Below are 26,180 nucleotides of genomic sequence, written 5' to 3'. Positions count from 1 at the left end.
GTGCTATCTCTACACAGGAATTCTAATTCTCAAAACAGTCAGAGGATGAACAGTAGTAGGCATAAGAAGTGGAGTTTTCCCACCCTGGTATTCTTAGCATTCCCAGCAGCAAGATCACTTGAGCAAATTCACTATCCTCCTCGCCATTCTTCCACTTTTGACCCTTTTCTTCTAACATAGGGTAAATGTAAAAGGCAAAGTTAATTATTTCTTTAAATTGAAACAACTATCTTTCCAAATCAAACACAAAATTTGTAACTTCAGGGATACATCTTTTGCACTCATCTTGGATCTACAGCCTACAAAATACATGTATAAAATTTAACAATGGAATTGCTAATCTGGTAAAATGAAGGCAGAGTCCATGTCAAACAAACAGTAACAAATGGAATGTGGCAGAAACTGACTGATGGTTTGAAGGCAAAGTTTTCAAGATTTAATGGCATACTACACCACTGATGAAAAAACTACATTCAAAAGAACAGTGATTGCTTTATTAAAATGACCTATAACCTTAGTAAGTGTTTACAAGAAATCAATTAGCCCTAGTTCAGATAAAAACTTGAAGTATCTTTCTTGAAAAGAGATAAAGATGACCATAATATTATAGAGCAAAATATTGGGATGTCCATAAAGCAAAACTGTGCCTTTCCAGAAATGTGACTTCTCAGGATATCTTTAAGAAAGTGTTTTTGTGGATATTACAAAAAAAATTCAAAAGAGGAATTAGATATTTTAAGTAATAATATTATGCAGTGAATTATAAGAGAATAGAAATTTAAGAGGGAAAGAGAGCAAGGAGAAGGACAAGGGGGACTTGTGAGGGGTGGAATGTCCTAGTAAGAGACAGATGACAAGGAAGGAAAGTCCTGAACACTCTCATAGTAGTAGGGCTCTACAAAAGTCCATAAAGTCCAAGAAAGCCAACTACACCAGGACCTACTTCCCTGAGCAGATCTAATGTGGAACTTGGCTTAGCCTTCTTGTATATATGGATTTAAATGTGGCCTGAACCCTCCAAGATAATCGGTTCCAAAAAAATTAAACTTGCAGATCTAAGCAGCACATCATGAGGCAGCCTTCCCTTAGAACATTCCCAAAAAGCTGCATTCCAATACAAATAAATCAAGCCATAGACCTTTTCTTTGTCTATAGAGTTCAGGTAAGCAAAGCACTTTCAACAAGAGCTCTTTTCCAGGAAGAAAATGAACTTACTTGAACTAATGGATAGGGAAACACAGCTCTTATGATGAAGGATGTGTCAACGCAGCTACATGGCAGGGATGATTATATTGTTTTTGCTTGCACATGTCAAACTATATTTACACCTTCACAGTCAAGTCATCTATACTTTTGTTTTCTTTTCACTTAAATCTCATATTCAAAAATTTGCCTGCCTTAGCTGCTGGCATTTTAGGTACAGTTATATTATACATATCTTAATCAGATCCTGCCTAAGACTATATCAAACCCTTCAGAAACAAACAAAATACCAAAACTCTAAGGAAATAAAGTAATTTTTTGAATTCATTTTTTTTGCTGCAGACAGCATTCAATTGAAAAAAAATAAATTAATAAAAATTAAAGTATAGAAGAGTCACACTTGGGAAGTATTCATAAATATTGATCAACAGCACTACCTCGTAAAAGCATTTCATGTCTCCAAAATTTTTATGCTTTTATTACGCAAGATATTCCTGCACGATGTTAAGCCAGCAGACCCTGATAATTTAGTGAAGTAGATACACCTTGCCTAGTGCAGGAAAATGACAAGCTATTACTGAAACAGCAACAACAGCAAATTCTTGCAGTTAAATTCTTTGATGCTACACATTAAAGAAGAGAATGATAAACAATTACTGGAAGGACACAATGGTTTCCTAAATTAAAGTTTGAGACTCAGCAGTGACAAATTTTAGAACACACCATCACTAACATATTTAGTATTCTGTAAGAAACAAAAGAAAGTATTTTCCCTGCTTGCAAAGCCTATCAGCTGAAAAAGATTGACTGTGCAGAGATACATTCCATTTACACAAATGGATACAAAAGGAAAAATGGTAAAAAGAGACTTTGTATTACAGAGAAACCCAGGAAAAGAGTGCAAAAGGTTCTACAATTATGGCCATTATTTTAGTTAAATTTTATCCAGGTAAACGTTAGAATTGAAAAGCCACCCTACATATTAAGACACTTGAGAAATGCATATTTGACCATCTTCAAAACATTTAAAAAGTAATAACTGATAAAGAACTTCGTATATTTAGAACTATACTACTGTTGCCCAAAACAGCTGAAGCAACATTACCCAACTGTAACCAATTCCAGACCCCTCTGGGCATCACACAGACCATGCTTGCTTTTCTCTCTATTCCTACCTTCCCTTTTTTCCCCCCATTTTTCTTAAAATACAAGCTATTTTATAGGGTGACTGTAATATGATACTATGATCATTGCTGATTGCAGTTAGAAACAGACCCTTCTAATCCAGCTGCTCTCCACTTCAACAAATGCCATTTAAAAGCTACTTCATAAAAACATTATTGCTTCATACTTAAAAGACATTAAGTCAAGATTTTGGAAATTCCATTCACTTGATTATATCAGCAAGTGTACTATATGCTAGATTTATCATTAAAGCAAAATCCATGAGAACTGTTTTCCAGACTTCAGTTAATGCTCTTATGACACATTTGGCCAATGAAAGGGATGAAAACCAGTAGTGCTTTGAAGCAATAGCCAGTAAATGCCGTTGTGGTTTACCAAGAGTGGGATGCACAACATATTAGACCACAGTTAATGAAATTAAACCATTTCTTATGTTTTTTAAATGTGTCCTGTATTACTTGCTTGGAAACTACACAATGCTTCATCTTTGAGATTTTACTCTTTTTTTGGTAGTAAATTGTATCTCTTACATCTACTGTTAATTGAATCAGTAAGCGACAACCACTGTTTTGTATTTTATAATACTATTTAAGGCAAAATAACTTGATAAATTAACTACATATTCTTCTTTTTTTCCACATTAAAATGAAGTTCTAACTTCATGTTCCTTACTCAAAAATCCAGGGAAAAGATTTCTGTAAGGAAAAGAGGATGAAGTATTTGCCTACTACCTGCTTGTATCAGATGTGCATTGATAAATAGTTTCCTTACATAACATGCCTTACATAAAATGTAGATTACATTTAATGCTTTCTTGAGAGCAAAAAGTACTCTCCTGGCAAATATTTTGGTGAAATACATCTCTAAAGTTTTAACTCCACTCAAGTACAATTTTTTCAACAAACAAATGAAGAGGTTTATTTACCAAAATGAAGCACTGTCCTCTATTATCCTGAAGTCTCGAAGAACCAAATAGATAATTAATCTTAAAAACCCATTTACTTCTCTAGCACTGCTAACTATCTGCATGTTAATTATAAATCTACACTTAAAGCCCAGCTAAATTAAATCCTTAAAAACAACTACATTTCTCCATTACATAGCAACACATGGCATATTCTCTTATTTGCATCAATAAAACTGTGAAAACTAGTATTCTTCCCTTGGACTTTAAGACAGAGAGCTCACAGGAGAAAATTCATTTCTCTCCAGCAGTCCAACCAGCTGTTGTCTTAAACCAAGAACTCAATTCTCCTAAGCCCTTCAAACTGTCCAAATGCAGCTCTTCACATACTGCATTTTAGCAAGTTAATTTATGACTGAGCAATGTTAAATAATAAACTTTGCCAATTAGCATAATTAGCTAATAGTAAACTGAGGGAACTGGTCAATAGTCCAGGCCATTTTTACACTGCCACACCATCAGGAGCCACTGCTATTCTTCCAGAGGGATCATCATGGCACAATTTTGCTATTTATAGTCATCAGCAGAGTGAGAAGATCTGTATGTGAGAGATTGCTAATGAAATAGCATCAAAGCCAATCTGCAAGAGAAAAGACAAATGACAACAGCCCTTCTACTAGTCCAAATCAGAAAAGCTACTGTCTTCTGTTTGCTACTTAGAAACACTTTACTACATATTTGGAAAAATACTTCTATAAAAATTACAACTCTGATACTGAGAGGTGGGGTGGTGGAATGAGGAAGTCAAGTTATGAGGCCTTCCATCAGTGGAACTTTTTTTCAGACAAATCACTTTTCCCAGATAAAACCATTAAAAAGTCAACTCTCAATTCAACTTTTAATACTGAGAATATAATTTCTGTATCTATTCTGCCTCTAAAGAAGTACCCTAAAGACAAATCAAATGGGATTATTGTGCTTAACAAAGAACTGCCCTTATTAGCAGAAGTGTTGAATAACATTGGCCTTTAACACAAGTTACACTGCACACCCAAGTGGCAGTGAAGTTCAGATCACATACCCTCATTTCCATAATCATTTTCACATGCCTAGAATGCATTAAACACAATACCATCTTAAAAATGAAAAGCAGACATTCCTTTGGAAATTAATTCAATATTCAGCACATCACAGACAGAAAATATCTCTTTTTACAGTGCAGAAAAACTGGAACATAATAAATACTACAAGGATGTGTTTTTTTATATGCCTTAATTTTGTCCTATAGGCACAAGCATACAATACTACAATTCCAGAACGATTACATTTATGTCTAGAACACTGTATTCTAACATGGAATCTTCTTCACCACTCATTTTCACAGACCTCAAGTTAACTATTCCTGCTCAACAGTCTCCAGCCACTTCCCAGAGAGAAACACACACCACACAATATTTCCCCTTAAGAGATTCTTTCCCTACAAACAAAAATGTAAGCCTACATTTAATGTATATACATATTTTAAATTCATACATGCTAGCATTGCTGCAGTTAGAGCTAGGGGGTCCATGCAAGAGCACGGATTGACTTTTGGAGAGGATCAAATCCTTCTCTGACCTGTAACTGGGTTATCCACATCCAAGTTAATTCTGCTCTAAGGATTATGGAATAAGCATTTGTAACAGCAGTATTCTTGCTCATTTGTAGTTATTAAGTCTAGAGGCAAGCCTATGGTTCTCAGGATGGCAAATTGAGCTCAACTAATAAATCCCTCACTGTGAAAGGTCTAGAGGCAAGCCTATGGTTCTCAGGATGGCAAATTGAGCTCAACTAATAAATCCCTCACTGTGAAGAACTCGATTATTTCTTCTGCATAAACAGAGTATCTTATGAGAAGTCACCAAAGAATTAACACTGAGTTGAGCTCAGTGACATTCCACCCAACAATTAAACAAGACACATTAAATTAAGCTTTAACTTACAACTTCTTTCAGGACTTTCCATTATGCTACTACAGCACACAAGAATGGAAATCACCTTTGCAGTGCTAACAAGCCCATACTCTGCAAATGAATAATGAACCACAGCAATGAAACTTTACATGACATGCATATAAGCACGGGAAAAGTCCTTTTTAAGTTCAATTATATCATAGAATAAATAAAAAAATTCTAATGTGTAGCTTCTCCATTTATATCACATTACATTAGCTACCACTTGGAGTGAATATATAACATTTTATAGTGTAGATCCCAGGACTTCAAACAATATAAATAAATGCAGGAAATATTTTTTTCAACACACAAACCAGAGTGCATAATTAATAATCAGACATATGGTTCAAATTAATTCCAAGAGGAAACAGTAACTAATAAACTTCACAGAGTACACAGAAGCAATGTGTAGATCAGCTAGATGAAATAGCAACTGATGTTGAACACTAACTTTCAATAGGCTTCATTCTGTCACAGGAAACTAAACATCTGCCATTACATTCACAGGTGGAAAGATCTGGATCGTCTTGCCAATGCAAAATAATGCATTGCAACAGGAGAAAATACACAAAAGACATAAAATATTTACAACTGGAAATCAAGGAAAGAGAAGTTAACACTATTTGTGAAAGACAATTTACCCCACGCAGTGATTCAAATAAAAAGAAATGTAAATGTTTTTAACAAAGTAAAGCTTCTCTATAGCACAAATACTACCCCAAAACTTCTTTAAAAAGCATTTGAATCTCAATATGTCCATACTGGTATGAACACACGCAAATGCATCGCATAAAAAAGGGACAAGATGTGGATTTTTTTAAAAAATAAATTCCTTACACAACAAACTATTTCTTCTGCTAAGCACATCATCATTGCAGGGTAAAGCCAAAGAAAGTTTAAGAATAATCTTGATGCTTATCAATTTTTTTTTCTTCAGAAGACAGTTGTTAAAGTTAAAAATGGAGGCTGCTGGCAGTTTTAAAAACCTACTGGTTCAGAATTACTCCAACTTTTGTACAGATAATTTTTGAGGTTTGTTTCATTTTGGTTTTTTTTTAAATGAACACCACAGTTTTACAACTCATTAAACCGTTTTCCAGTTGCACATAAGCTAACATTTTTGTAACAATTCCTAAAGATTTGCAGAATTCTACAACATTTTTGCTCCAATAACTGAGAAATTAGAAAGCAAACAAAAAGTAAGTAATGATAAACATCTTAGAACACCATCTAAACAACCTCAGCAGCATTGCTAATCAGTTACTTCGCTCACAAATATATTATATATTCAAGACAAGTAGAAAGAAACAAAGATTAAAACAAAGATCCTTTAATTAAACCCAGTGATGGCAAAACACATAGATTTTTACATATTTAAGCAACTGAAATGTCAATCTTCCTTAGGAAATAAAAATCCCAGGGCAAATGGAAGTAGAAATGAAAGCAAAGGAAAAGGTTTTTGGCTCTACACACTAAGAATTGCTTACAGCAGCATGTTATAGACAGGGCCCTGGAGTTTGGCTGAGCTTCAATGGCAGCAGCTTTACACTGTAGGGATTGGGTCATCAGTGGCATAGCTGGGCAATTAAGAGATGAAGCAATGTATTTACTTATATTCATAAGAAACTGTACAAAATGCAGCCATACAGCCTGATGTACAGGAGATTTTTATATACCTAAATCAATTAATTAGAAGGAAATAAATAACTGAGAGATTTGAAGGAAATGCATCTTGCTTATTTGCACAAACACAGAGGATACCAAACTAACCCCACCACCGTAAGTAAATACAATAGATTCATATTTGTTCAGTAATACCATATAAGAAGTACTGTTCTTGTTACCCAAAAATCATCTTGTTAACCAAATTGCTGGGCATGGCTGGTCTTACTAAAAATATTTAAACTTGTTTTATACTGGGAATAATATTCATGCTTAGAATAGTTTTGGATATGAATAGCAGTTTTCTTTGTATTGCAGACCCCTGCAGCTGTACAGGGCAGCTTCACAACTCCTCACAACTGCAGGATCCCTTTGCAAACACCATCTCCATATGTACCTTCCAACAACCAATTTTTTTTTTTCTCCACTCCCATTTCCAATTTCCCTTCTTACATCTCTAAAGTGGATAACCTCCACTATCAGCCTTTCAGTGTTGATATTTTCCCCTCTCTTTAAGGTCAAAAAAAATCAGATGAAATTTTTACAACAGTATATGTGCAGAAATTTCACAATACAAGAGTGGCTAAGTAGTGACATATTTTGAAATGACCACCAAATAGTAGCAGTATAGAAAACTGCATTATGAAAATTTCTTCTTTCAAAGTCCAGACACTAAATCCCACCTACATGCTGACTGCAGATCTCTGCTTTGTGAATTTTCAATGTAGGTATGTTAATAAGAAAAAATTCAGCTGTTTCACCTCTCAGAGTAACACACAAAGTATTTCTGGCACAAAGCTACATTTCAGTACAGCAGAATGTAAAATTTCATCAACCTTGACATCCTTTCCATTGAGACAATATGGATTTCATCATTAATAGATGAAGTACAAATAATCCATTTACCTAAGTCCAGTGCAAACAATAAGAAGCTAGTCTTAATAATTACATTAAACACATAATGAATGTAAATGATCTCAACCTGCAATACTGTACATCTTTCAGAAAGTAAAAGAACCTGATAAAATATGAACTCGAGATTGCTGCAGAAAGTGATACCAATACCAGCTTATAAATTTATTCACCTTTGAGGCATTCTCCCTAACCATACATATCAAAATCTGGCACCAAAACACTTCAAGAGGGTGTACAAGAATAAAAGGTGCCAGAAGTTTCTAAGACTATCTATGACTTCGGAAGACCTAGATCCAAGTGTTATGTGTTTGTTTCTTGAACCCTAGTGCCTTCCATTAGGGGTGCAGTCAGACTAAACTGGTTTTTAGAAAAAAATCTGGCTCAAACCCACTGTAATCGTGAGTCTGAGTGGGCACAAAGCAAAACTCTTGATCTATTACAGATGAGACATCACGATTGCAAAGTAAACACAAACATGGCTTTGTAATGTACTTGACACACTTTTTCTCTAAGGTAAATATTATTTGTGTTAACCTACTCCCTAGGAACCTGAAGCATCAGGGTCCCCTGTTCTGCTAAATTAGTAATTCTGAAGAGCAGCTATGAATGCAATCACTACATTAACTTAACACATTTTAGTGCTAAAACCCACTATGGAATTGACATCATAGTAGGAAAAAAATAATTTTTTAGTATCTTAGATGCTATAGATATTGCTAAAAGATAAGCACGGCCTAATCAGGGAAATCAAATGGCAAATATGTGGGCAGAACTTAAAAACAGGGTTTGCAACTCTTACCTTACATCCTTGCAAATAAATTGAGTAGAAAAATTTACCAATAAGTGTTTAGTAATTTTGTATTTTATTTTTTCCCCCAAAATGACAAAAACCAATACCATGTATTTCTTCCACAGGGTTCTGGTAAGTACATTCAGACTACAGAAGCTCAGATGCTTTGGATGCTCAATTCTATTGACATAGCATGACACAGAAAACCCTTGCTGAGCTGTGGGCTGCTATGGCTCCTGCACATTTTCAGCATCCATACTTTTGAGTGGTGGGATCCTCCTTTATAAATTCGGTGTACATTTCTTGTTCAAATTTAAATAATTCTGGATTTTACACCACTGGATGACAATAACTATTTTAATTCAAATCCTACTGTGCAACAGCCCTATAACTATTGTTTTATATTCTTCCTAAATAAAGTGTTCTGCAATACATAATGGTAAGCTTCTTCCAAAAGTTCTGAGAAAAGGATTAGTTCACCTTTGAAATTATGAAAAGCTTTAGAACAATAGAGAAGTATATTTAGTAGGGTTTTTAAATAAAATGTTCATACCACTATACAAACGTCACTAAAATGAACTGATGCACAGGCACTCTTGATTCAGGTAAATGACACATTAGCATGAACAATCATAAAAAATGCGTAAGGAGTAAGAAGCCCTTCTTAATGAAAAAACATAGAAATGTTTCCATATGTTTTATGAAGTATTCTTTACCCTTTAAATGAGCACATTCAGATTTAGTCGCTGGCTTTGTTTCAGAGAAACCCCATCTGTACACTACATCGCTTACAGGCACATCTCAGTCATGCAAAAGCTATGTCACAGCTCATATATCAAATAAAAATCACATTCAAGGCCACACAACCTTATATACTCAAAGTCTTCCATTCTATTTTAAGTAATCCTAAGAGAGCTCTTATTGCACCTCACTGCTGATGTCACATGACTTTTGTTGGGAAACAGTCATACAACTGAAATATCAAAAAGTTCTTAACACAGATGAGAATGATATGAAGGAGAACTCTATTGTACCTATATATTCTGAAAGCCTTTTTTTTAAATATAACAAAGAAACAGGTGTGGAACTAAAAACTTAAGAAGAGTAGCACTGCACCACATTACATGGTACTGGGATAAGCAGGATAAAACATACAGAACTCACAATAGGCTTAAGGAATTCATCTGACACAGATTCCAAGACTAATAAAGCTCATGGTCCACATCAAGGACAGGAAGCAAATAAGTTATCTAACCTTCCTGACATCAAAGTATTCAGTGCCAGAAAACTGCATTTCAAATCCTACAGCAAGGATTGCTGACTAATCAAAAGGCTTCTATCCAAATTACATGGCAGCCCAAAAACCATCAACTTTTGTAGCAAGAAAACAGTATGAATAGCTATGTTAGAAATAATGAAATCATAAAAACACAAGCCATCTCTTTCACAGAACACCTTGACTAAGCAGAATGCTGCTGAAACATTCCTATATTTAGGGGATTTTCCCCTTATTATAAAGAAGATTCCCTTGCCAGAGAGAATTTGTGAAAAACAAAAAATATCTGATGTACTCAGCAAAGTATAAATGCTTTACAAAGAAAGCCACTGATCTTCAATTAAAAAGAGAGGCTTGTTCTTGCCAATGTCTAAAATCACAACGTATCTCTGAATTACTGGCAATATATATTAAGAGGATCATTCAAGAGCGGCTGCTTGGTAAGTTCCTGAGAAGGTTATGTTTCCACTAGCCCATGAAACAGGTGAGCCACTACAAAGGAATGTTTGATGCTTTGTTTTCTGGTTCTGGTGGTATTTTTTGTTTTAAAGATTACACTGATGAATGCCATGACGATCATCAGAAAACTATATTATTCTTCTTTAACTTCAAATCAGTTTCCTAGTGTTTAGACTACCAAAATTTAATATCTTACATTTAAAAGAGCTATTAAAGGGGAAAAAAATAATAACAGCAAAATATATTTCAGCTAGCACCTAGAAAGGGTCACGTGCACTAAAGAGACACAGCCTGAACAAGAGGATAGTTCAGAAATCAGCTGGCCTCAATTAGAAAACTGGGGGAACCAACATTTCAAACAGAAAATTTGTGAACTGTCAAGTAACACAAAATTCATAGGAAAAGAAAGAAGCCTTATGATCATCAAGACTTGGTTCTTCTAAAATGCAGGCTGCAGGATTTTCCTCCTATACTTAAACACCAGCATGAATCTATCAAAACACCCCTGCAGCCTCACAAAGTTGTTACAGTCATGAACTATTGTCAATACAAAAAGCACCTTTTTAACTGGATTTTGTTTTGGATAATTTAATTTTCTGTACCTCATTATGCTAGACAGAAAAGTTACATTTTGAATAGATAATGCAGTTGACTGAAATACAAGTAGATTTGCCTCTTACAAAGAATTTTTTTAAGGTTTGCATACAATTTCTGCAATGAGTCTCACCTCCCACTCCAAAGTCCACATAAACCTTAAGATCATCCGTGGCCTTCCAAAAGAATGACTAGAGCAGCATTTGAAAGTCAAATTGATCCTTGAGACTTCTGGGAGGACAAGACAACATAGGGTGTTAATCTGAAGTAGAAGCACCACGCAGTTGTTTCTCAACTTGATGCTCTTTTTGTTTATATGCTTAAAATTGAAGAAAGCTAAGAAAATGGCAGCAAACAAAATACATTCAACATTTGAATATGAAGTTGGCTCAGAGGTTATATTAGTATTTAACAGAGGCGAAAGAAAAAGTGAGTGGCAGATATTATGGCTTACAAAACGAAGAAAGCATCCTGATATGATGGGCAGCAGGTTTCTGAGCTCCACCTGGTAAGCAGTTTCCAAACAGAGAAGCACCTATAAGGGTCCTTCAGCTCTGAACTGTGATTTCAAGTGCAACTGCACTAAGTATCTCTCTAATTGCTAAAACAAGAAAGCTCTGTACTACCTCAATGAAATAGAGCATGACTGTTATAGGTATAGAAGAACACTGAAGTGGATTTTACAGAAATTAAGGGTGTATCTTTTCCCTTTTGAGGGCTATCTTTTCCCATTATGAGAAGTCTTAACTAACTACAACTTCTTATTAATGAAAACAGTTTCAAAACAGCAATAAAGGAAAGTCAGAGTTGGTTACAAAATTTACACTGTGGTTCACAGCCATTTCAACATAGACTGGCACAGTAAAGCTTCACAGTTCTCCGTTCTTTGCAAAACTTTTAAAGTATTACAAATGCATAGGAAATAAACATATTATAAGAATATGTTCAATTATATTCAACATGTGCAATTATAAACAAATGGCAGAGTAAAAGTCTTTCAAACTTCAAAGGACATTAAGGAATGTAACACACATAGAAATGTTTTTATTCTACAAACAGATAAATCTTATTGCATTACTCCAGCAAGAATTTCAAAGGAAGAAGTGAAGAAAATCCAACAATATTAATCTAATTAACCTACAGATACTCATGACATTTTGAAAGTCTAAGAACAAAGCCACCTGGTACAATAAAACAGACTCATGTTCACCCTGGAAGTATATGTACAGTTCGATGGGCTCCAGAAAGGACTGGACAGTATTAGAAAAACCTAAATGACAACCTTCATAACTCAGACCAGCTTCAGAACGTAAGATGGAGGGAAATACACAAATTCAGAGCTCTAGAAAATCATCCATTCTATTTGCACACCTTGCTTCAAGGTATTCTTTTAAAAAGTCTGCAGCTTCTTTTGCTGCAGCTCAATTTTCTCATCAAGTGCTACCATAGCAAGTGCTGTATCTGACTGAATCCTTGATACACTGAATGCTTAACTGACAAATATTGAAATAAATGTGTTTTCAGTGAATGTTCTGGACCATATTTCTTTATTTCATCTCATAACCATGCATGTGGACTTTTTAGCACTTACTGCAATGCTGTAAAAATCACCAGCTCTTTTCTGCTGATCATTTTCCCACTCAGTTTTTAAGTTAGAACAGCTTTCTACTAACATTGTTAGAAATAATCTTGCCTAAAGGCTTATATTCAAACTCAGCAAATCATTCAAATGAAGGCAGCAAAGGAAGTGGGAGGGCACAAGATGCGAAGACTGAGGTCATGACAATAGTTTGGTCCAGTATTATTCCCTTTTCCAGATAGTTTTTTCCTTGCATTTAGGAAATATTTTGTCAAGAGAATTTTCAAGACTTTGTGAAAATTTACAGAAGTCAAATTTTATGAATTAAAGAAGTAGTTGATCTTATTGCTGAATATGGTAGAGGTACTACCTTGGTGATAAGCTCAAAATCTGCTGGCAATCTGTGTTTCATTGATAACATATGGGATACTGCAACATATGAATAGACAGCAGCATAAAAGCGATCCCACTGGGAAAGTAGCCTGGACACGAAGTACACATCAAAGCAAGTTTTATAAAAAGCTCTCTTGAAAGACAGAAGATCAAGTGCTTAGCACTTTGGTGATCACAACCACCTCATCTAAGCCCAGTGAATGGAATATAAAGTTAACTGATGAAACCAGGAGCTATGAGAGCTACAGCAAGACACAAGCTTTCAACAGAACTGCAAATGCTGTTATGTCAGTGCCTCAAAGCTTATGCTCAGTCTAAAATGAGAAGACATAAATATCTATGGATTCCTAACGACTCTGAAGTGATCTGGTTTGTTGGCACAAACAGTATATGTTTAGATATAATTTCCTAAGATGGTGCCCAGAATTGTGCAGTTCACCCCTCTGAACTGTATGCTATCTCTGTTATAACACAGTTCCACAGCATTTGAAAAGCTCTTGAATACACATAGAAACTATATTCTTTAAAAACCAAGAGTGATTCTAAAAGAATCTGCAAAAAGATTAAGTATAACAGAATCTAACAGGTGTTTTACACTGTATACACTACAGTTCTAAACCTGCCAGTCAGATGTTTACTGACAGAGCATACCAAGCACAGTGGTAACTACTTAAAACAGCATTGTCAAGCACTCATAAAAAAATCTGCTTTTAAATCTGCATTGAGATCCTGGGAAGCATGAACAACAGTATGACTCGTTTAGAAAATAAATACATAGATAAAATAAATCATCCTACCTCTTCCCAATTCCTTTGCCTGTAACAGGCCATAATAGAAGAAACTGTTTTTCTTCTGTACATTTTTGATGCAAGGAAAGTGCCCTTCTGGAAGGCAGGGCTGCCACTCCTCTCCATTCTGCAGGGTGAAAATGAACTCACATCTGACCACAAATCAAAACAGACTCTTGTGATATCCAAAGTTCCTCTGACAAAACCCCTATTTTATTCTCTAGCTCTAATCAACCTTTGGAAGTGGAGAAGTTTGAAAATTTCCCTTTTATCAAGCAAACAAGTAAAGTTCTTACATAAGTTTGCTGAACTCACTGTAGATGGATGACTCACAAATCCAAAGGTATAGAAAAAAGAGTAATTCTGCATCTCAAAATTTAATTGAGGTCTGAGCTTCTGAAATGACACAATCATCCAAGGAGAGGAACAGAATTGAGTGTAGTCCATCGAAAGCCAAAATGTCACAAAATATTAAAAAAAAAGCCGAATAGACCCATCTATAAAACAACAGGCACAACCACATCTGGAGAGTGTGTTTTTTGCTATCCAAACTGAAATCAAGAGACACCATGTAACTTGTGAGTACAAGCCACTGAGTTCATACTAAATAGGTTTATACTGAGACAGCAAAAAATGGATTTTTCCTAAAATATGTTCTTTGAAAAGACAGCAAAAAGATAAGGAAAATATTCTGGGAAATAGAAGGAAATGGAAATCTTACGGACTACCTGACTTTCTAACATAGTTAGGAAAGCTATCAGTTTGAAAATTCTTCTTGGTCTTGACTTGTAGTAAAGCAAGTGATTAATTTATTAATATTTTTAATCATCATTACTTTGAAAACTTTCTCTAGTAATTCCAACTACTGAGATATCTGGTTATCATACATGGATACAGGGCTATATCAAAAATCTGAATTTACATACAGGAGAATGACAAATTATAATTAATGCAAGAATAAAGCAGTTGACATAACAGAAGTGCTATATCCAGCTGTGGTATGTCACACAAGCCAGGTAAACCCAAGCAATCATTTGAAGGGAACTCCAAGTCTCATCAGAGGTGTAAAGGTGGCTAGCTTCTATAATGCTGGAATTCTTGCATTTTGCTTTAAATCATCCACTGTTCATTTAGCTCAGAAAACAGAAACAGTCTACAATATAAGTCCACTTTGGGGACAATTCATTTGAAGAACTAAATGTAGCCTCCCAACAAGATCACACCCCTCAGAGCAATTAAGCATTTCTTCTTCCAACAGCGGGCTGAGAAAAAAAATAAATCCGTGTCTTCAAATTGGAAAATTTTAATAATTACTGAAATAGTAATAAGAACATCCTTTTCAGAAGTCAAGATTTAAAACATTTCTATAACACTACCTGAAACTTATATTTCTTCTTAATTTCTGTATTTTCTAGTCACTCCCCTGCTCTGCAAAAAACTGGTGGGGGGAGGAGAAAATGGTTATCATAAACCCCACTTCAGGGAAAGAATCTTTAACGAGAAAAACAGTGGCAAGAGACATGCAAGAGACAATTCTATCTATCCATACCTAACTGTTCAGGTCCCCTGTTGTGTATCAAAGAAGAAAAAAGAGGCAAAACAAAAGAATGGATAAAGACTGGAACTAAGAAGTTCAATAAATAAAAAGACTATCACAGGATTTGACAGTACACATAATACAGATAATACAGTAAACGTAGGAAAATAGCATGAGCAAGATGCAGCAACAAAGCCTCAGCATCAAACTGGGAAAAATCAGCATAAGACAGTGTAATATCTGGATTTATTCAGCATTCTACACTCAGAGAAAAAAAAAAAGGGCAAAACACATTTGGTTTGAACTTGATATAAAAGAAACTGAGCTCAGACTAGGGACTTTGCTTATTTAGATGATCTCCAACTAAAACAAAGGTACTTCTGGAAATAGTTCTGGTTACTTTCTTTGTAGCCAGGAGCCCTGTTACAAAGTATATTTTGAAGAATGTTAAATAGGTATAAGAGGTCTTATTTCACAGAAGACAAAGATCTCAGAATTCAGGACCTGTGGTTATACAAAAACCTCTGACTTCTCCTTCGAATCCAGGATTTTGAGTAGTGGTTCAGATATTGTGATACATCCCTTTACAATATTATACAGTAAGGAATACTTGCCTATAGCAGTACAACACTTCAAAGCAAAATCAAAGCAGGTACATCTGCTTGTGCCATTTTAAATTTTCCTAATATGCTTCACACAAAGAGAAGGGATATTCACTGGAGACCAATAAATAACACTGTGACAGAACACATCCTTTTCTATACTAGCTCCTTAATAATTACCTTCCAATAGCAAGATCAAAACCGTAAAATGTTAATTTAAGAGTTTTCTTGTGAGGGTTTCCTGAAAATGTAATGTTTCACTGAATTTGTCTCCCTTATCATTAGTACTTTTTTATGTTACAGTGTATTTATACTTTTAGTAGAATATTCCTCCAAAAGAACTGCCTGCCTTTAGAGATTAAGTGAAAAATTAATGGGCAAAAGAGCTGCAAAAATTGAAGCTCAGTATTTTTCAATAAAAATACACTTTCTGTCTTTATCATTACCATATTACATATACCTTGTATTAATTACATTCTATGACTATGAGGCGGACCAGACATATAGGAAAAATGTTATTCTTGACTGCAAGGAATACAATAATTACTCCTCATACAGTCTGCATTTTTAACAGCTTAATAACTCTCCCACATGATATATTCCTGGAAAAGAACGTATTTTTCTTGAATATCCATGCACTTAAAAAATGAGATTTGGATCTAAAATCACCAGGTTTAAAAAAAATTACAAGGTATGTATCTTTTTTCCTGATTTAATATAATAAGAAATCACATGGAACATCAGACTAAGAATTGTTATTTCAGTACATATTGATCTGGTATCTCTACGGCAAGAACACCATTGGTATTTATCATCTTACCTTGCCACAAGAACCAAAATACTCTCACAAATGGAAAGTAGTTTTCCATACTATTCACTAAAGTTTATTCCATAAAAGTAACTTTAGAGAATACCAGTATTTTTTAATTCTTAGTACTGTAGACACTAGTAAGTTTTAAGCAGCAGTCCAATACCTGGGATTTGTCCCACGACTTCAACTCAGTACAACTTTTATTTGAACAAGACTATACATATTACAAAAACTTACTACTCAAGGTCAGTGGTCAATATTACACATTTGCAAAGAGAAAACATTTAATAATTGCTTATTCTTAAACCTATCTACTTTTGATTATGCCTTGGTGATGTTTTTCCTAAAAACTACTATTACAATAAACACATTTTCACTACGCCAAGTTCCTTGCAGGAATATTTCAATTTTATCTTTACTATTTTCTGATTTCATTTACATTCCTTAATAATCTACTCCATTAAAAAAATTCCTTGATATTTCTTCCTTCATCATGATCAAAACCTCTAATTAGTCTGTTACTTTCCAAATTGAAATGTCTTGTTCTGAATAACAAGGAGGAAGATATGCACTTTCAGGCATTCCAAATTCTTTTAAAGTGATTCAATTGCAATAAATAAAAAGAAATAAGTAAATATAATAAAAAAAATCCAATGAAACCATAAACAAAAAACATTATACCGCAATGACCATAAACTACAATAATTTCTTTGTGCTGTAGCACCTGCACACATTTTAATTTCCTCTCAGAATATTTCACTACACAAACTAGTATCCCACGAAATAGGATTCTTTTTTGGAAGGGCAAAAAGGAGAGATACTGACTTTGGGAATTTCCACAAATGTCAAACCAGCAGAGAGTGATATTCTAAGCTGGAATTAATTCATGTCATAAATCGGTATATTTACTAATTAGAAAACAGCATGATTTATTTTGTATGTACTGATGCACTGACACTCAGGTTAAATCTAGTTGGCATAAGAATTAGAACCGGAAAAGGATTTCAGAATCACCATCGCAGAGTGTTAAGACTAGTCAGGATTTCTCAGTTGTAGTTTTGTTTTAATGTTTAATAAGGCCAAACACAGCAGTAACACACTTGACATACTGGCAGCCTTCCTCTATGTATGAGAAAGTTGTGATGAAGGCTCTAAACAGAGGTGAACAGTAGTAGGATGAAAGAGAGTTGCCATATACTGAAATATGAAAGGTTCTGCCTGGAATGGTAGAAAAGATTTCTCACTATGACAACAGTCAAGCAGTGGCACAAGCTGCACAGAGAGATAGAGTGTTCTTACTCCTGGAGATCTTCAAGGTCTGACTGCTAACAGCCCTAAAGAACTTGGTCTGATACCATAATTGACTGATTTTAGGAGAAGACTGAACTGCAGAGACTTCCTGTAGACCCTTCCAACTTGAATTTTCTGACAACCCTATTATTTTTTGCCAGGTGCAAAGAAATAGCTTTCTTCTGCTCTTCTGAAGAGGAGTATTCAGGAAATGGCAGTAACTGGCATCAATACTTCTACTGCAACACCTCTGCACAAACCCTTTTCTTAAAAAACACAGATGTCAAGAAAACACTATGGCTGCATCATTCATGATTTAGTCTAAAATCAGCAATCACTGATGGTTTCCAGGTTCACTCTAAATTTGACAAGTTCTCTGGGCCTTCACACACAAAAAAAATTACCTTTCCTTCTGTTATGTCTCAAGTTTTTTTTTGTGTGTGCTCTCAACAGTTTACAAAAAATTCCCAGTTTCTATTATGCAGCAGATTCGAGTCTAATGATCTTCCTAGTCTTCTTAACACTGAATTTCAGTAGTTTAGGCTCAACATGCTCTAATGTTCTTAGAAGCTACCATCTCAACCTCCCTGTAGTTTTTCACCTGATGCAGTACCTGGCAGCTAGAACAAGGGAAAAAGGCAGCCACCTCTCTGCTATCCAAGCACATGAACAAGCAATAACATCAATCTAGCAGCTGAACAAACAAAACAGGTGCTCTCAGTCACAGCTTCCATCACTGTTTGTGCAAATAAACTACAGACTCTGGAGTAAGGGCACTATTTATAGCTCTAAGCTTAGGTGTCTTGGTTTTTTGCAAGCCCACCAACATACTCAAGAGTTTGCCGTTAATTTCAACATAGACACTGAACTGAACTCTCCTGTAATTCTGAAACAATTCAGCTTAAGAAACCTGTATGCATTTATGCACAGCTATGGATTTCATGCATGCATGTATTCCTTTCACAACCCATTGATTTTTTTATCTTCTCTTTTTCTCCTTCACTGTTCTGTTGATAGTATGTATACAGTCACTTTCAACATAAAAGATTCAAAAACTCTCATGTGGATTTTGAAGTACATTTAATTTTTTAGCACATTACAACCCAAAGTTAAGCTCATATGAGCACCTTAATATGCCTACCACTGTTCTTTCATCAGAGTACCATATGTTTCAATTTCAAAGCTTATTAGTCTATATTAATTAGACCAGAAAAAAAATAAATAAGCAATCATAATTACTGGTTTCAGTGCATACTTTGACAGTTCCTCATTTCAGGCCACAACAGAGCCATCGCTTCTGGCAGAGGATTTATTCAGATACTCTGCAAGATAACTCTCGCTGATTATGTACTGAAATAATAAAAATCTCCCACCTATCTCCTTTCAGTGCAAGTCAGTTCATGACTTAAGAATATCAATAAAAACATTTTTACAAGAGGAAATAAAACTATATACATGACTGTATTGAGCTTTAAAAAATAAGCTAAAGAAGAAATTATTCTTTTCCATCTGAAAATCATTCTGTTTTTCCATCTGAAATCAGAGTTGATAATCTACCAGAATTTCACAGAAATGCACAACATATAAAAATAATACTATTTACACACTTGAGTCTGGGCCTACATGAAGGATGAGTACACCTGTGGATAATCAACCACACAAGAAAGTAAATTGTTTATTTTGTGCAAGTTTTATAAAGCTGTGTTGTGCCACTCCCAAACAATTAAGAGAATACACACTTGCACTTCGATTTTAGACAGAAATTTCAATTCATACCACTCTAAATGAATGCAAAATTGTCCACATTAAAAGGAACAGAGACTAAATGCCAGTATGTTGCAAGGAAATTAGAGCTGAACAACCTGCATTACCTCTAAACTTTGAAATGTTGGGCTTTTGTGTTTTGGAGTTTGGTGGCAAGGGAGTAGGCAAGAGGAAAAAAGTAGTTTTAAAAACAGGGGTATTAGAAAGGCAAATCACTTATTTTAGTCTTTTTCCTAAGTGGTTAAAAGAACTATGCAGCAGCTCCACAACCCTTTTTTATATGTACACCTGGGAAGAATACTGAATCCTGTTACTTTCCTCACTGTTACCCTGATGTGGTTTAGACCAGATGTTTAAATGTTACAGTATGTACATTTTCTTCTCTTCTTCCAAGGCAAAAGCAAAATAAGAGGAATATTTGACTTCACTCCACAAGAGACCTATTTAATAGTTTGGCGGTTATGTAAGTAAAGGTAGCTTGGCTAAGTCAATGTTGACGACATACAGAACGACATGATCCTAATGAGTTGGAAAATATTGGCTCTCATGAGATTCAACCAGATGCTACTGCGCTGAGAAAGCTACTGTATTATTGAATTTCATTTTTATGAGGTAAAATTTATTATTCAACCATTAAGGTATCCCACATGAAATCTTGCATAAAATAGTTTTACAGTTACTTTCTGGAAAATAGATTTTATTTTAACTTTAAGACATCATTTACATGAGGGATTCAATGCCTATTTGATCACCTTCAGTAGAGAAATGTAAGGTCTGCAAGCAATTTTCCCAAAAATACCAGATTAATGGAACCGAACTGTCAACAAAATAATGAACTACCTGAACAGGACAAGGAAAAAGTGGTAGCAAGTTCCAGTTTTCCAGAGTAAACTAAAGCCATGTGTGACTCTGTATGTATTTTCTTGGCAGGCTGAAATGGTTAGAAACAGAGTGCTCCAGGTACTTACTAACAAATAATGGAAAAAATACAAAGTAAAATTACTCTATAGGATTATTCATGCTCAGCCTTTGAAAGATCTTAACTAATGTAGTTTTCATAATATTTTGGTATTTTGTACATATACTTTTCTTTTTTTAAATTGTATAATAATAACTGTAATAATATTAACATTTATACATGCAATAATGTAGGAAGCATGATGTATTTCAAATTCATATTTGTTTCCACATCTATAGTGTTTGAAATGCAGAATCGGGGTGTTTCACAAGCATAAGAACTCGCATGATTTAACTGACAAGTAACATGCTGTTGTGCTTGTATACCAAAAGAATTATAAAAGCAAACCAAAACATAAATTTCCAAAGAGTTACATGTGGATTGAAGACTGCTTTTGTGCTATTTTTTTATTTTAGATTTAATGCATAAAAAAGTTAGTAATGCTTTTCCTTACCCATGAAAAAAGAGCAAAAAGCTGTTTGTAGCTGTTTTACTTTCTGTTTGTAATGCTGCATTTTGTCACTTGTATTTACAATTATTTTAAGTTTTCTATTCCTTATGTTCTTGCACAATTGTTTCAGGCAGTATGCATCAATCTTGTACTTAAATCATAATGCCTACCCATTCAAGTAGTAAGTTTAACTGTCTATATTATCTCTCTTTTTTTAATCTATCTTGACTTCTAAGAACCCTAAAAAGAACTTTTCCCAACTAGACATTTAAGTACATGCATTACAAAAAGTGTAATTGCAATGCAAGGAGTTAAGTGCTTTCAGAAGTTTCATTAAATTCCAAATAATTTATAATTAAGAACCTTCTTTTAGCAGAATTAAATCATCTCAAGCTAAGACAGACATGATATTTAAACATGTTTATAAAAAATTTCGAGAGTAAAAATCATACATCTTTCTTGACATACTCATTTTATCTGTCCTCCACAAGTCCTGAGCTCAGTCAATCACAGTACTGTGCATATCTTTTACAGGAAGTTTTAAGATAAGAGACCTTCCTAATATGTATGACAAATACAAATCTAAGGTAGTACAGGAACTTAATTTTTAAATTCTGTCAGAAACCAAACTTGCTTTTGAGACTTCAAATTTTATATTTTTTTAGACAGCTTGCCTTTGGGCAAGTTAATTATAAAATAAACTCTCCTATGATCTAATGAAGACAGCAGTCTAATAACAAACTAGGGAATATTTGAGTAAAGTGTCTTTCTCTTAGTAGGAAAAGGTTTCTGAAGAACAAGGGGAAGAAGGTAGATGGGGGCAGAAGTGTTAATCTTCAAGAAATCTTCCCTTCCTGGTATTCCATTAATCTATTACCAAAAAGAATTTGTAGAGGATACAGCTCAGAGAGTCTGTTTTGAATCCCTAGACCAACTTCAGCCTCAATTACCTTTGAAAGAAGTTTTGGAGCAGGGTAGCATTTCTGCTCCAGGTGAAAATTTAGGACAGATACCAGCAATAACCCCAGATACTAGCAATAAACTCTGTTCATATGTTTATGGAAACACACAGTGCAGAGCTCCCTTTTTAAACTATATCCATAGCAGGTCTTTCAGCTATTACCTAGCAAACAGGTTCCCAAAGGGCCCTTTGTACCTTGTGAGCCTCTCTACAGCAGGTGAAAGAGCCAACAGTCATGTGCTCCTCACTGAGGTTTCCCCCTCTCCTGCAACACATGTATCTGTACTTGTCTTCCTATTAATATTTGGTATTCTTATCTTCTGTTTTTCTACTTAAACTCTTTCTACCTGCTTCTTTTTTTATATTCTTCTGACATACTCTTTTTATTAGGTGTTCCTCTTTCTCCTGTTTTCCCTACTTCCAATTTTTTATTTCTATTTTCCCCTAATTTATCTGTTCCTCTCCTACAGAACATCTTAGGCTGTATTTTAAGTCCATATTATAAATTTCAGTGATAAAGTTCTGAAACTGGAAGAGATGGCTGTGTTGGAAAAGGCATATAACTATGCCTTTTATAACTATGCCTTTTAGCACAATGGCTGCTAAAAAAGATCTTGGCTGAGGGGTTTCAAAGGTTTGTGGTATCACTTTTGAGTTCAAGTAATACTGAACTGATGCATTAAAGAAGCCCAACACTCTCAACAGCACCTTGAACAAATCCCCAACAAAGACAAAGAGCTCAGCAACAACTGTTTCAGTCCAGTAATACTCCTCAATCACACAAAAAAGTGGCAATACAGACATAAGCAGTTTGAGAAAGCTGTAGGCATGTAAACAAATGGCAAACACATTAGAGACTAGCTGTGTATCAGGAGCTACGTAGAGAAGAAAAATTTCAAGTCACAATTGAAAGATCCAGATGGGTAGCTAGTAACTAGACCATTTCCATAGGAGCACAGATTTTATTCACAAATTACAAAACAAGCATGATGCTACACTGAGTGTCAAAAACATATAAAATCCTGCAATCTGACTATAGCAGTCAGATTTGCTGGAAACCTTGGGATAACAGCAGACCATTACAAACAGAAGACAGAACATATAAGCCCTTCCTTTGTTTTCAGAATAATGTCAAATACAGTCAAGTCTACTTTACAGGCTTACACAAAAACATGTTAAAGTATGTGGAAGCTGATCCTAATTACAAGGATGACTTTTAACGAGGCATGATATTCTATTTTACACAACAGTATCCAAACAAAAGGTAGTAAGTAGGCTTACAGAATCAACCAAGCCAAAAATTCAGACAAAAGAATTGACAGCAATCATTTCATAGGCTTGAAAGCAAAGCTGCTTTCAGTCTAGTTAACACCAAGCACAATTACAGAAGTGTAAAATTTACCAGGTGAAGCATTAAGCCATGAACAAGAGAAGATCAAAATAAGTGCATTATATTGTTCATTTACTTTATTTGAAGTACTTAAAATGTGTGCTCCAGATTTCTATTCTGCAAAGATACTGTTAAAGGAGATGTTTTCACAGTTCATTGACTTGATGAACTGAAACATGTTGAATAATAGAATAGGTTAGTTTGAGACTGTGCTAACCCAAAGAGCATTTGAAGTGATCAAACAACTGTATTTTCAGATTTCTCCGTGGTATGGACTGTAAGCCTGTTACATTCACAAGTACCAGGACTTGAAAATAAAATATCACAATCCCATTCTTAGGTGATCCACACAGGATGAAGGAAGACAAAAGTGACTTTCATGAAAGAAGGAAAACATAAGCACTTTAAACAGTTACTCCAAGGGTTACACAAAAATACAACAGTTCTTTTGCAACATAGTATCAACACAGACTTAACTTCAATAAACAGTAGGAGTGAAAAATAAGAATGGAAAGGATCAAGAAAAGCAGGGCTGAAAGACTTCCAGTGGTCTAATCCACCACTCTGTTTTAAATCATGATTTTCTGCACCTAAATCATTCTATTAAAACATTCTCCAAGACTGGCAATATTGAATATTCCAAAATATCTGTTATTCATGTTATGGGTTTATTCACAACAAATAAACCATACCAGCTCTAAATTATTCTAGCTGCATAGAAATCTTAAAAAAAAAAAATCATTTTCTGGATGACCTTTATGCACTTGAAAACTCTTGTTTCCTCTGTAAACTGGTCAAAATCCAGTTTACAGATTCAAAATTTATTCCCAAAATCTATGGGTGTTCCACAAAAGCATGACAGATAACAAGTTTCATTATTTATGTAATCATCACCAACACTTGCATATCTTCAGCAGTTTCACAACAGTTAAGTAACATTATTTACCAAATAATGAGAAACATCTGCAGCCCTTCTAAAGAATTCAATGTATGCCATTGATTAATAAAGCCCTTAATAATCCAGTTTCACCCCTGAATGATCCTGAAGTAATAACATTGTACCATATAAGGTAGCAAAAGTGAATATTCCAGATGAGGGAACCATGGAAAAATTATCCTGTATGGGAAAATTAAACACATCCAGAAATTGGTGCCAAGGAGTGAAGCTGAGTGGCTTAGCTTACATCCTGGATTTGAAATATAAGCTATAAATACCCATATACACACAAAAAAAACATTCTGTCTGTTAGCTACCATAAGCAAAGACCTGGATTTACAGCATACAGTTGTATGGACACTCAGTAGCTGTGCTCTGTACAATACTTAACCAAAAGCATCACATATTTACCTGAAGTTCGGAAAACCTCATTCAGTAAAGCTTCATTTACCATCACTGAACTGACATTGCCAACAGGATGACACCAGCTCTGATAAATAGTTTGAAGCAGAAGGGTTTGAGCTCTAGTTGCTTGAATTGTCAAATTAGGGAGCTCGAAAATGCATTCTGTTAGAGGGACATGAGCTCGCTTGGTCCTGTTTAAAATAAAAGGAAAATGATTACTTTAGCACGTAAAAATAACAATTTTAAAGCTTAGTCACAGAATATTAGTGTACAAGCAGTTAGTTTGTAAGGTTGGAACTATGTGCCTATCAGATATCTTCTTCTAAGAGATTCTACTTACACTGAAACTGAAACTTACAGAAACTCATTACATGACTTTGCTTTACATCTCCCTCCAGAACGTGATGTAAATAAAAAATTATATATTTTTATCTAATTATCTCTTGGTATTAAAATATTCAATAAAAGCAATTCCATGTGATCCTACCAAAATAAGAGCTCCTCTAAATTGTGCAGATACTAACACAGAAAACATCTGTTCAGAAATTGAATGTTCCAAATTTCCTTATTTACAAAGCTTACAGTGCATCACTAAATGACGTATGGCTAGTGACCCAAAAAACACATCAACAATATTCATACATCAAAATACAAACAAGCCCACATATACTATATTTTGCTGACAGAGCTCATTAAGTGATTCTGCTATTTTTCAATGCCTTACCTTCTAACTGGGGAGGAGACAGGCATTCAATGGGGCAAACTAAAGGACATTTGTTTGGAAAATCAATTCCTCTGTGACAATATAATCCACCACCAATAAGAATGCTTTACAGAAACCATAGCAAACACAGTAACTTACTTTTTCTTCCTAGTTTACACACTATTACCTGAAATAAAGCAACAGACTGATTTGCTACATTCAACAAAAACAATAAAGGTTCTTTAGCCCTCTCAGTTTGGAGCCTTTTTCTGTATCCTGTTTTTAACATTATCATTCTTGCCCTAATGACCATCACTCCATCATTGAAATATACTTTTTTGGCTATTTAGCATTATTTTCTTGTCCTACATGGCAGGAGAGTTGGAACTAGCTGATCTCTAAGGCTGCACCAAATCTTAACCATTCTGTGATTCTATGACTCCATGAAATATAATTATTGATGCACTTATTTGCTCGTTTTCATTCTGGAGAATCTCCTCCATTAGAAAATTTTAGGGACAGGTTTAAAGCCCCCTAAAAATAAATAATAGGTTAACATTCCACTGAGAATCAGAACCTCAAATGAGGGAAAGGTGCACACGAAATCTATTGGCTCTGAAAAAAAGCAA

The 26,180-nt window shown here is 34.7% G+C and overlaps 1 protein-coding gene across 10 annotated transcripts in view; it reads right to left on the bottom strand.

The window, feature by feature from the left end:
• VPS13B (vacuolar protein sorting 13 homolog B) overlaps nt 1-26,180 on the bottom strand; it is a 422,306-nt gene that overhangs the window by 306,649 nt on the left and 89,477 nt on the right. For all 10 annotated transcript variants that reach the window (XM_015617450.2, XM_015617453.2, XM_015617455.2 and 7 more), the window contains one exon: nt 24,855-25,039. In XM_015617450.2, coding sequence (XP_015472936.1) covers nt 24,855-25,039 — 185 coding nt within the window. The remainder of the gene's footprint in view (nt 1-24,854; nt 25,040-26,180) is intronic.

This window comes from Parus major, chromosome 2, assembly GCF_001522545.3.
Source record: "Parus major isolate Abel chromosome 2, Parus_major1.1, whole genome shotgun sequence".
Lineage (NCBI taxonomy): Eukaryota > Metazoa > Chordata > Aves > Passeriformes > Paridae > Parus > Parus major.
Note: the sequence above shows the minus strand (reverse complement) of the source record. Positions and strands in the feature narration are given on the sequence as shown.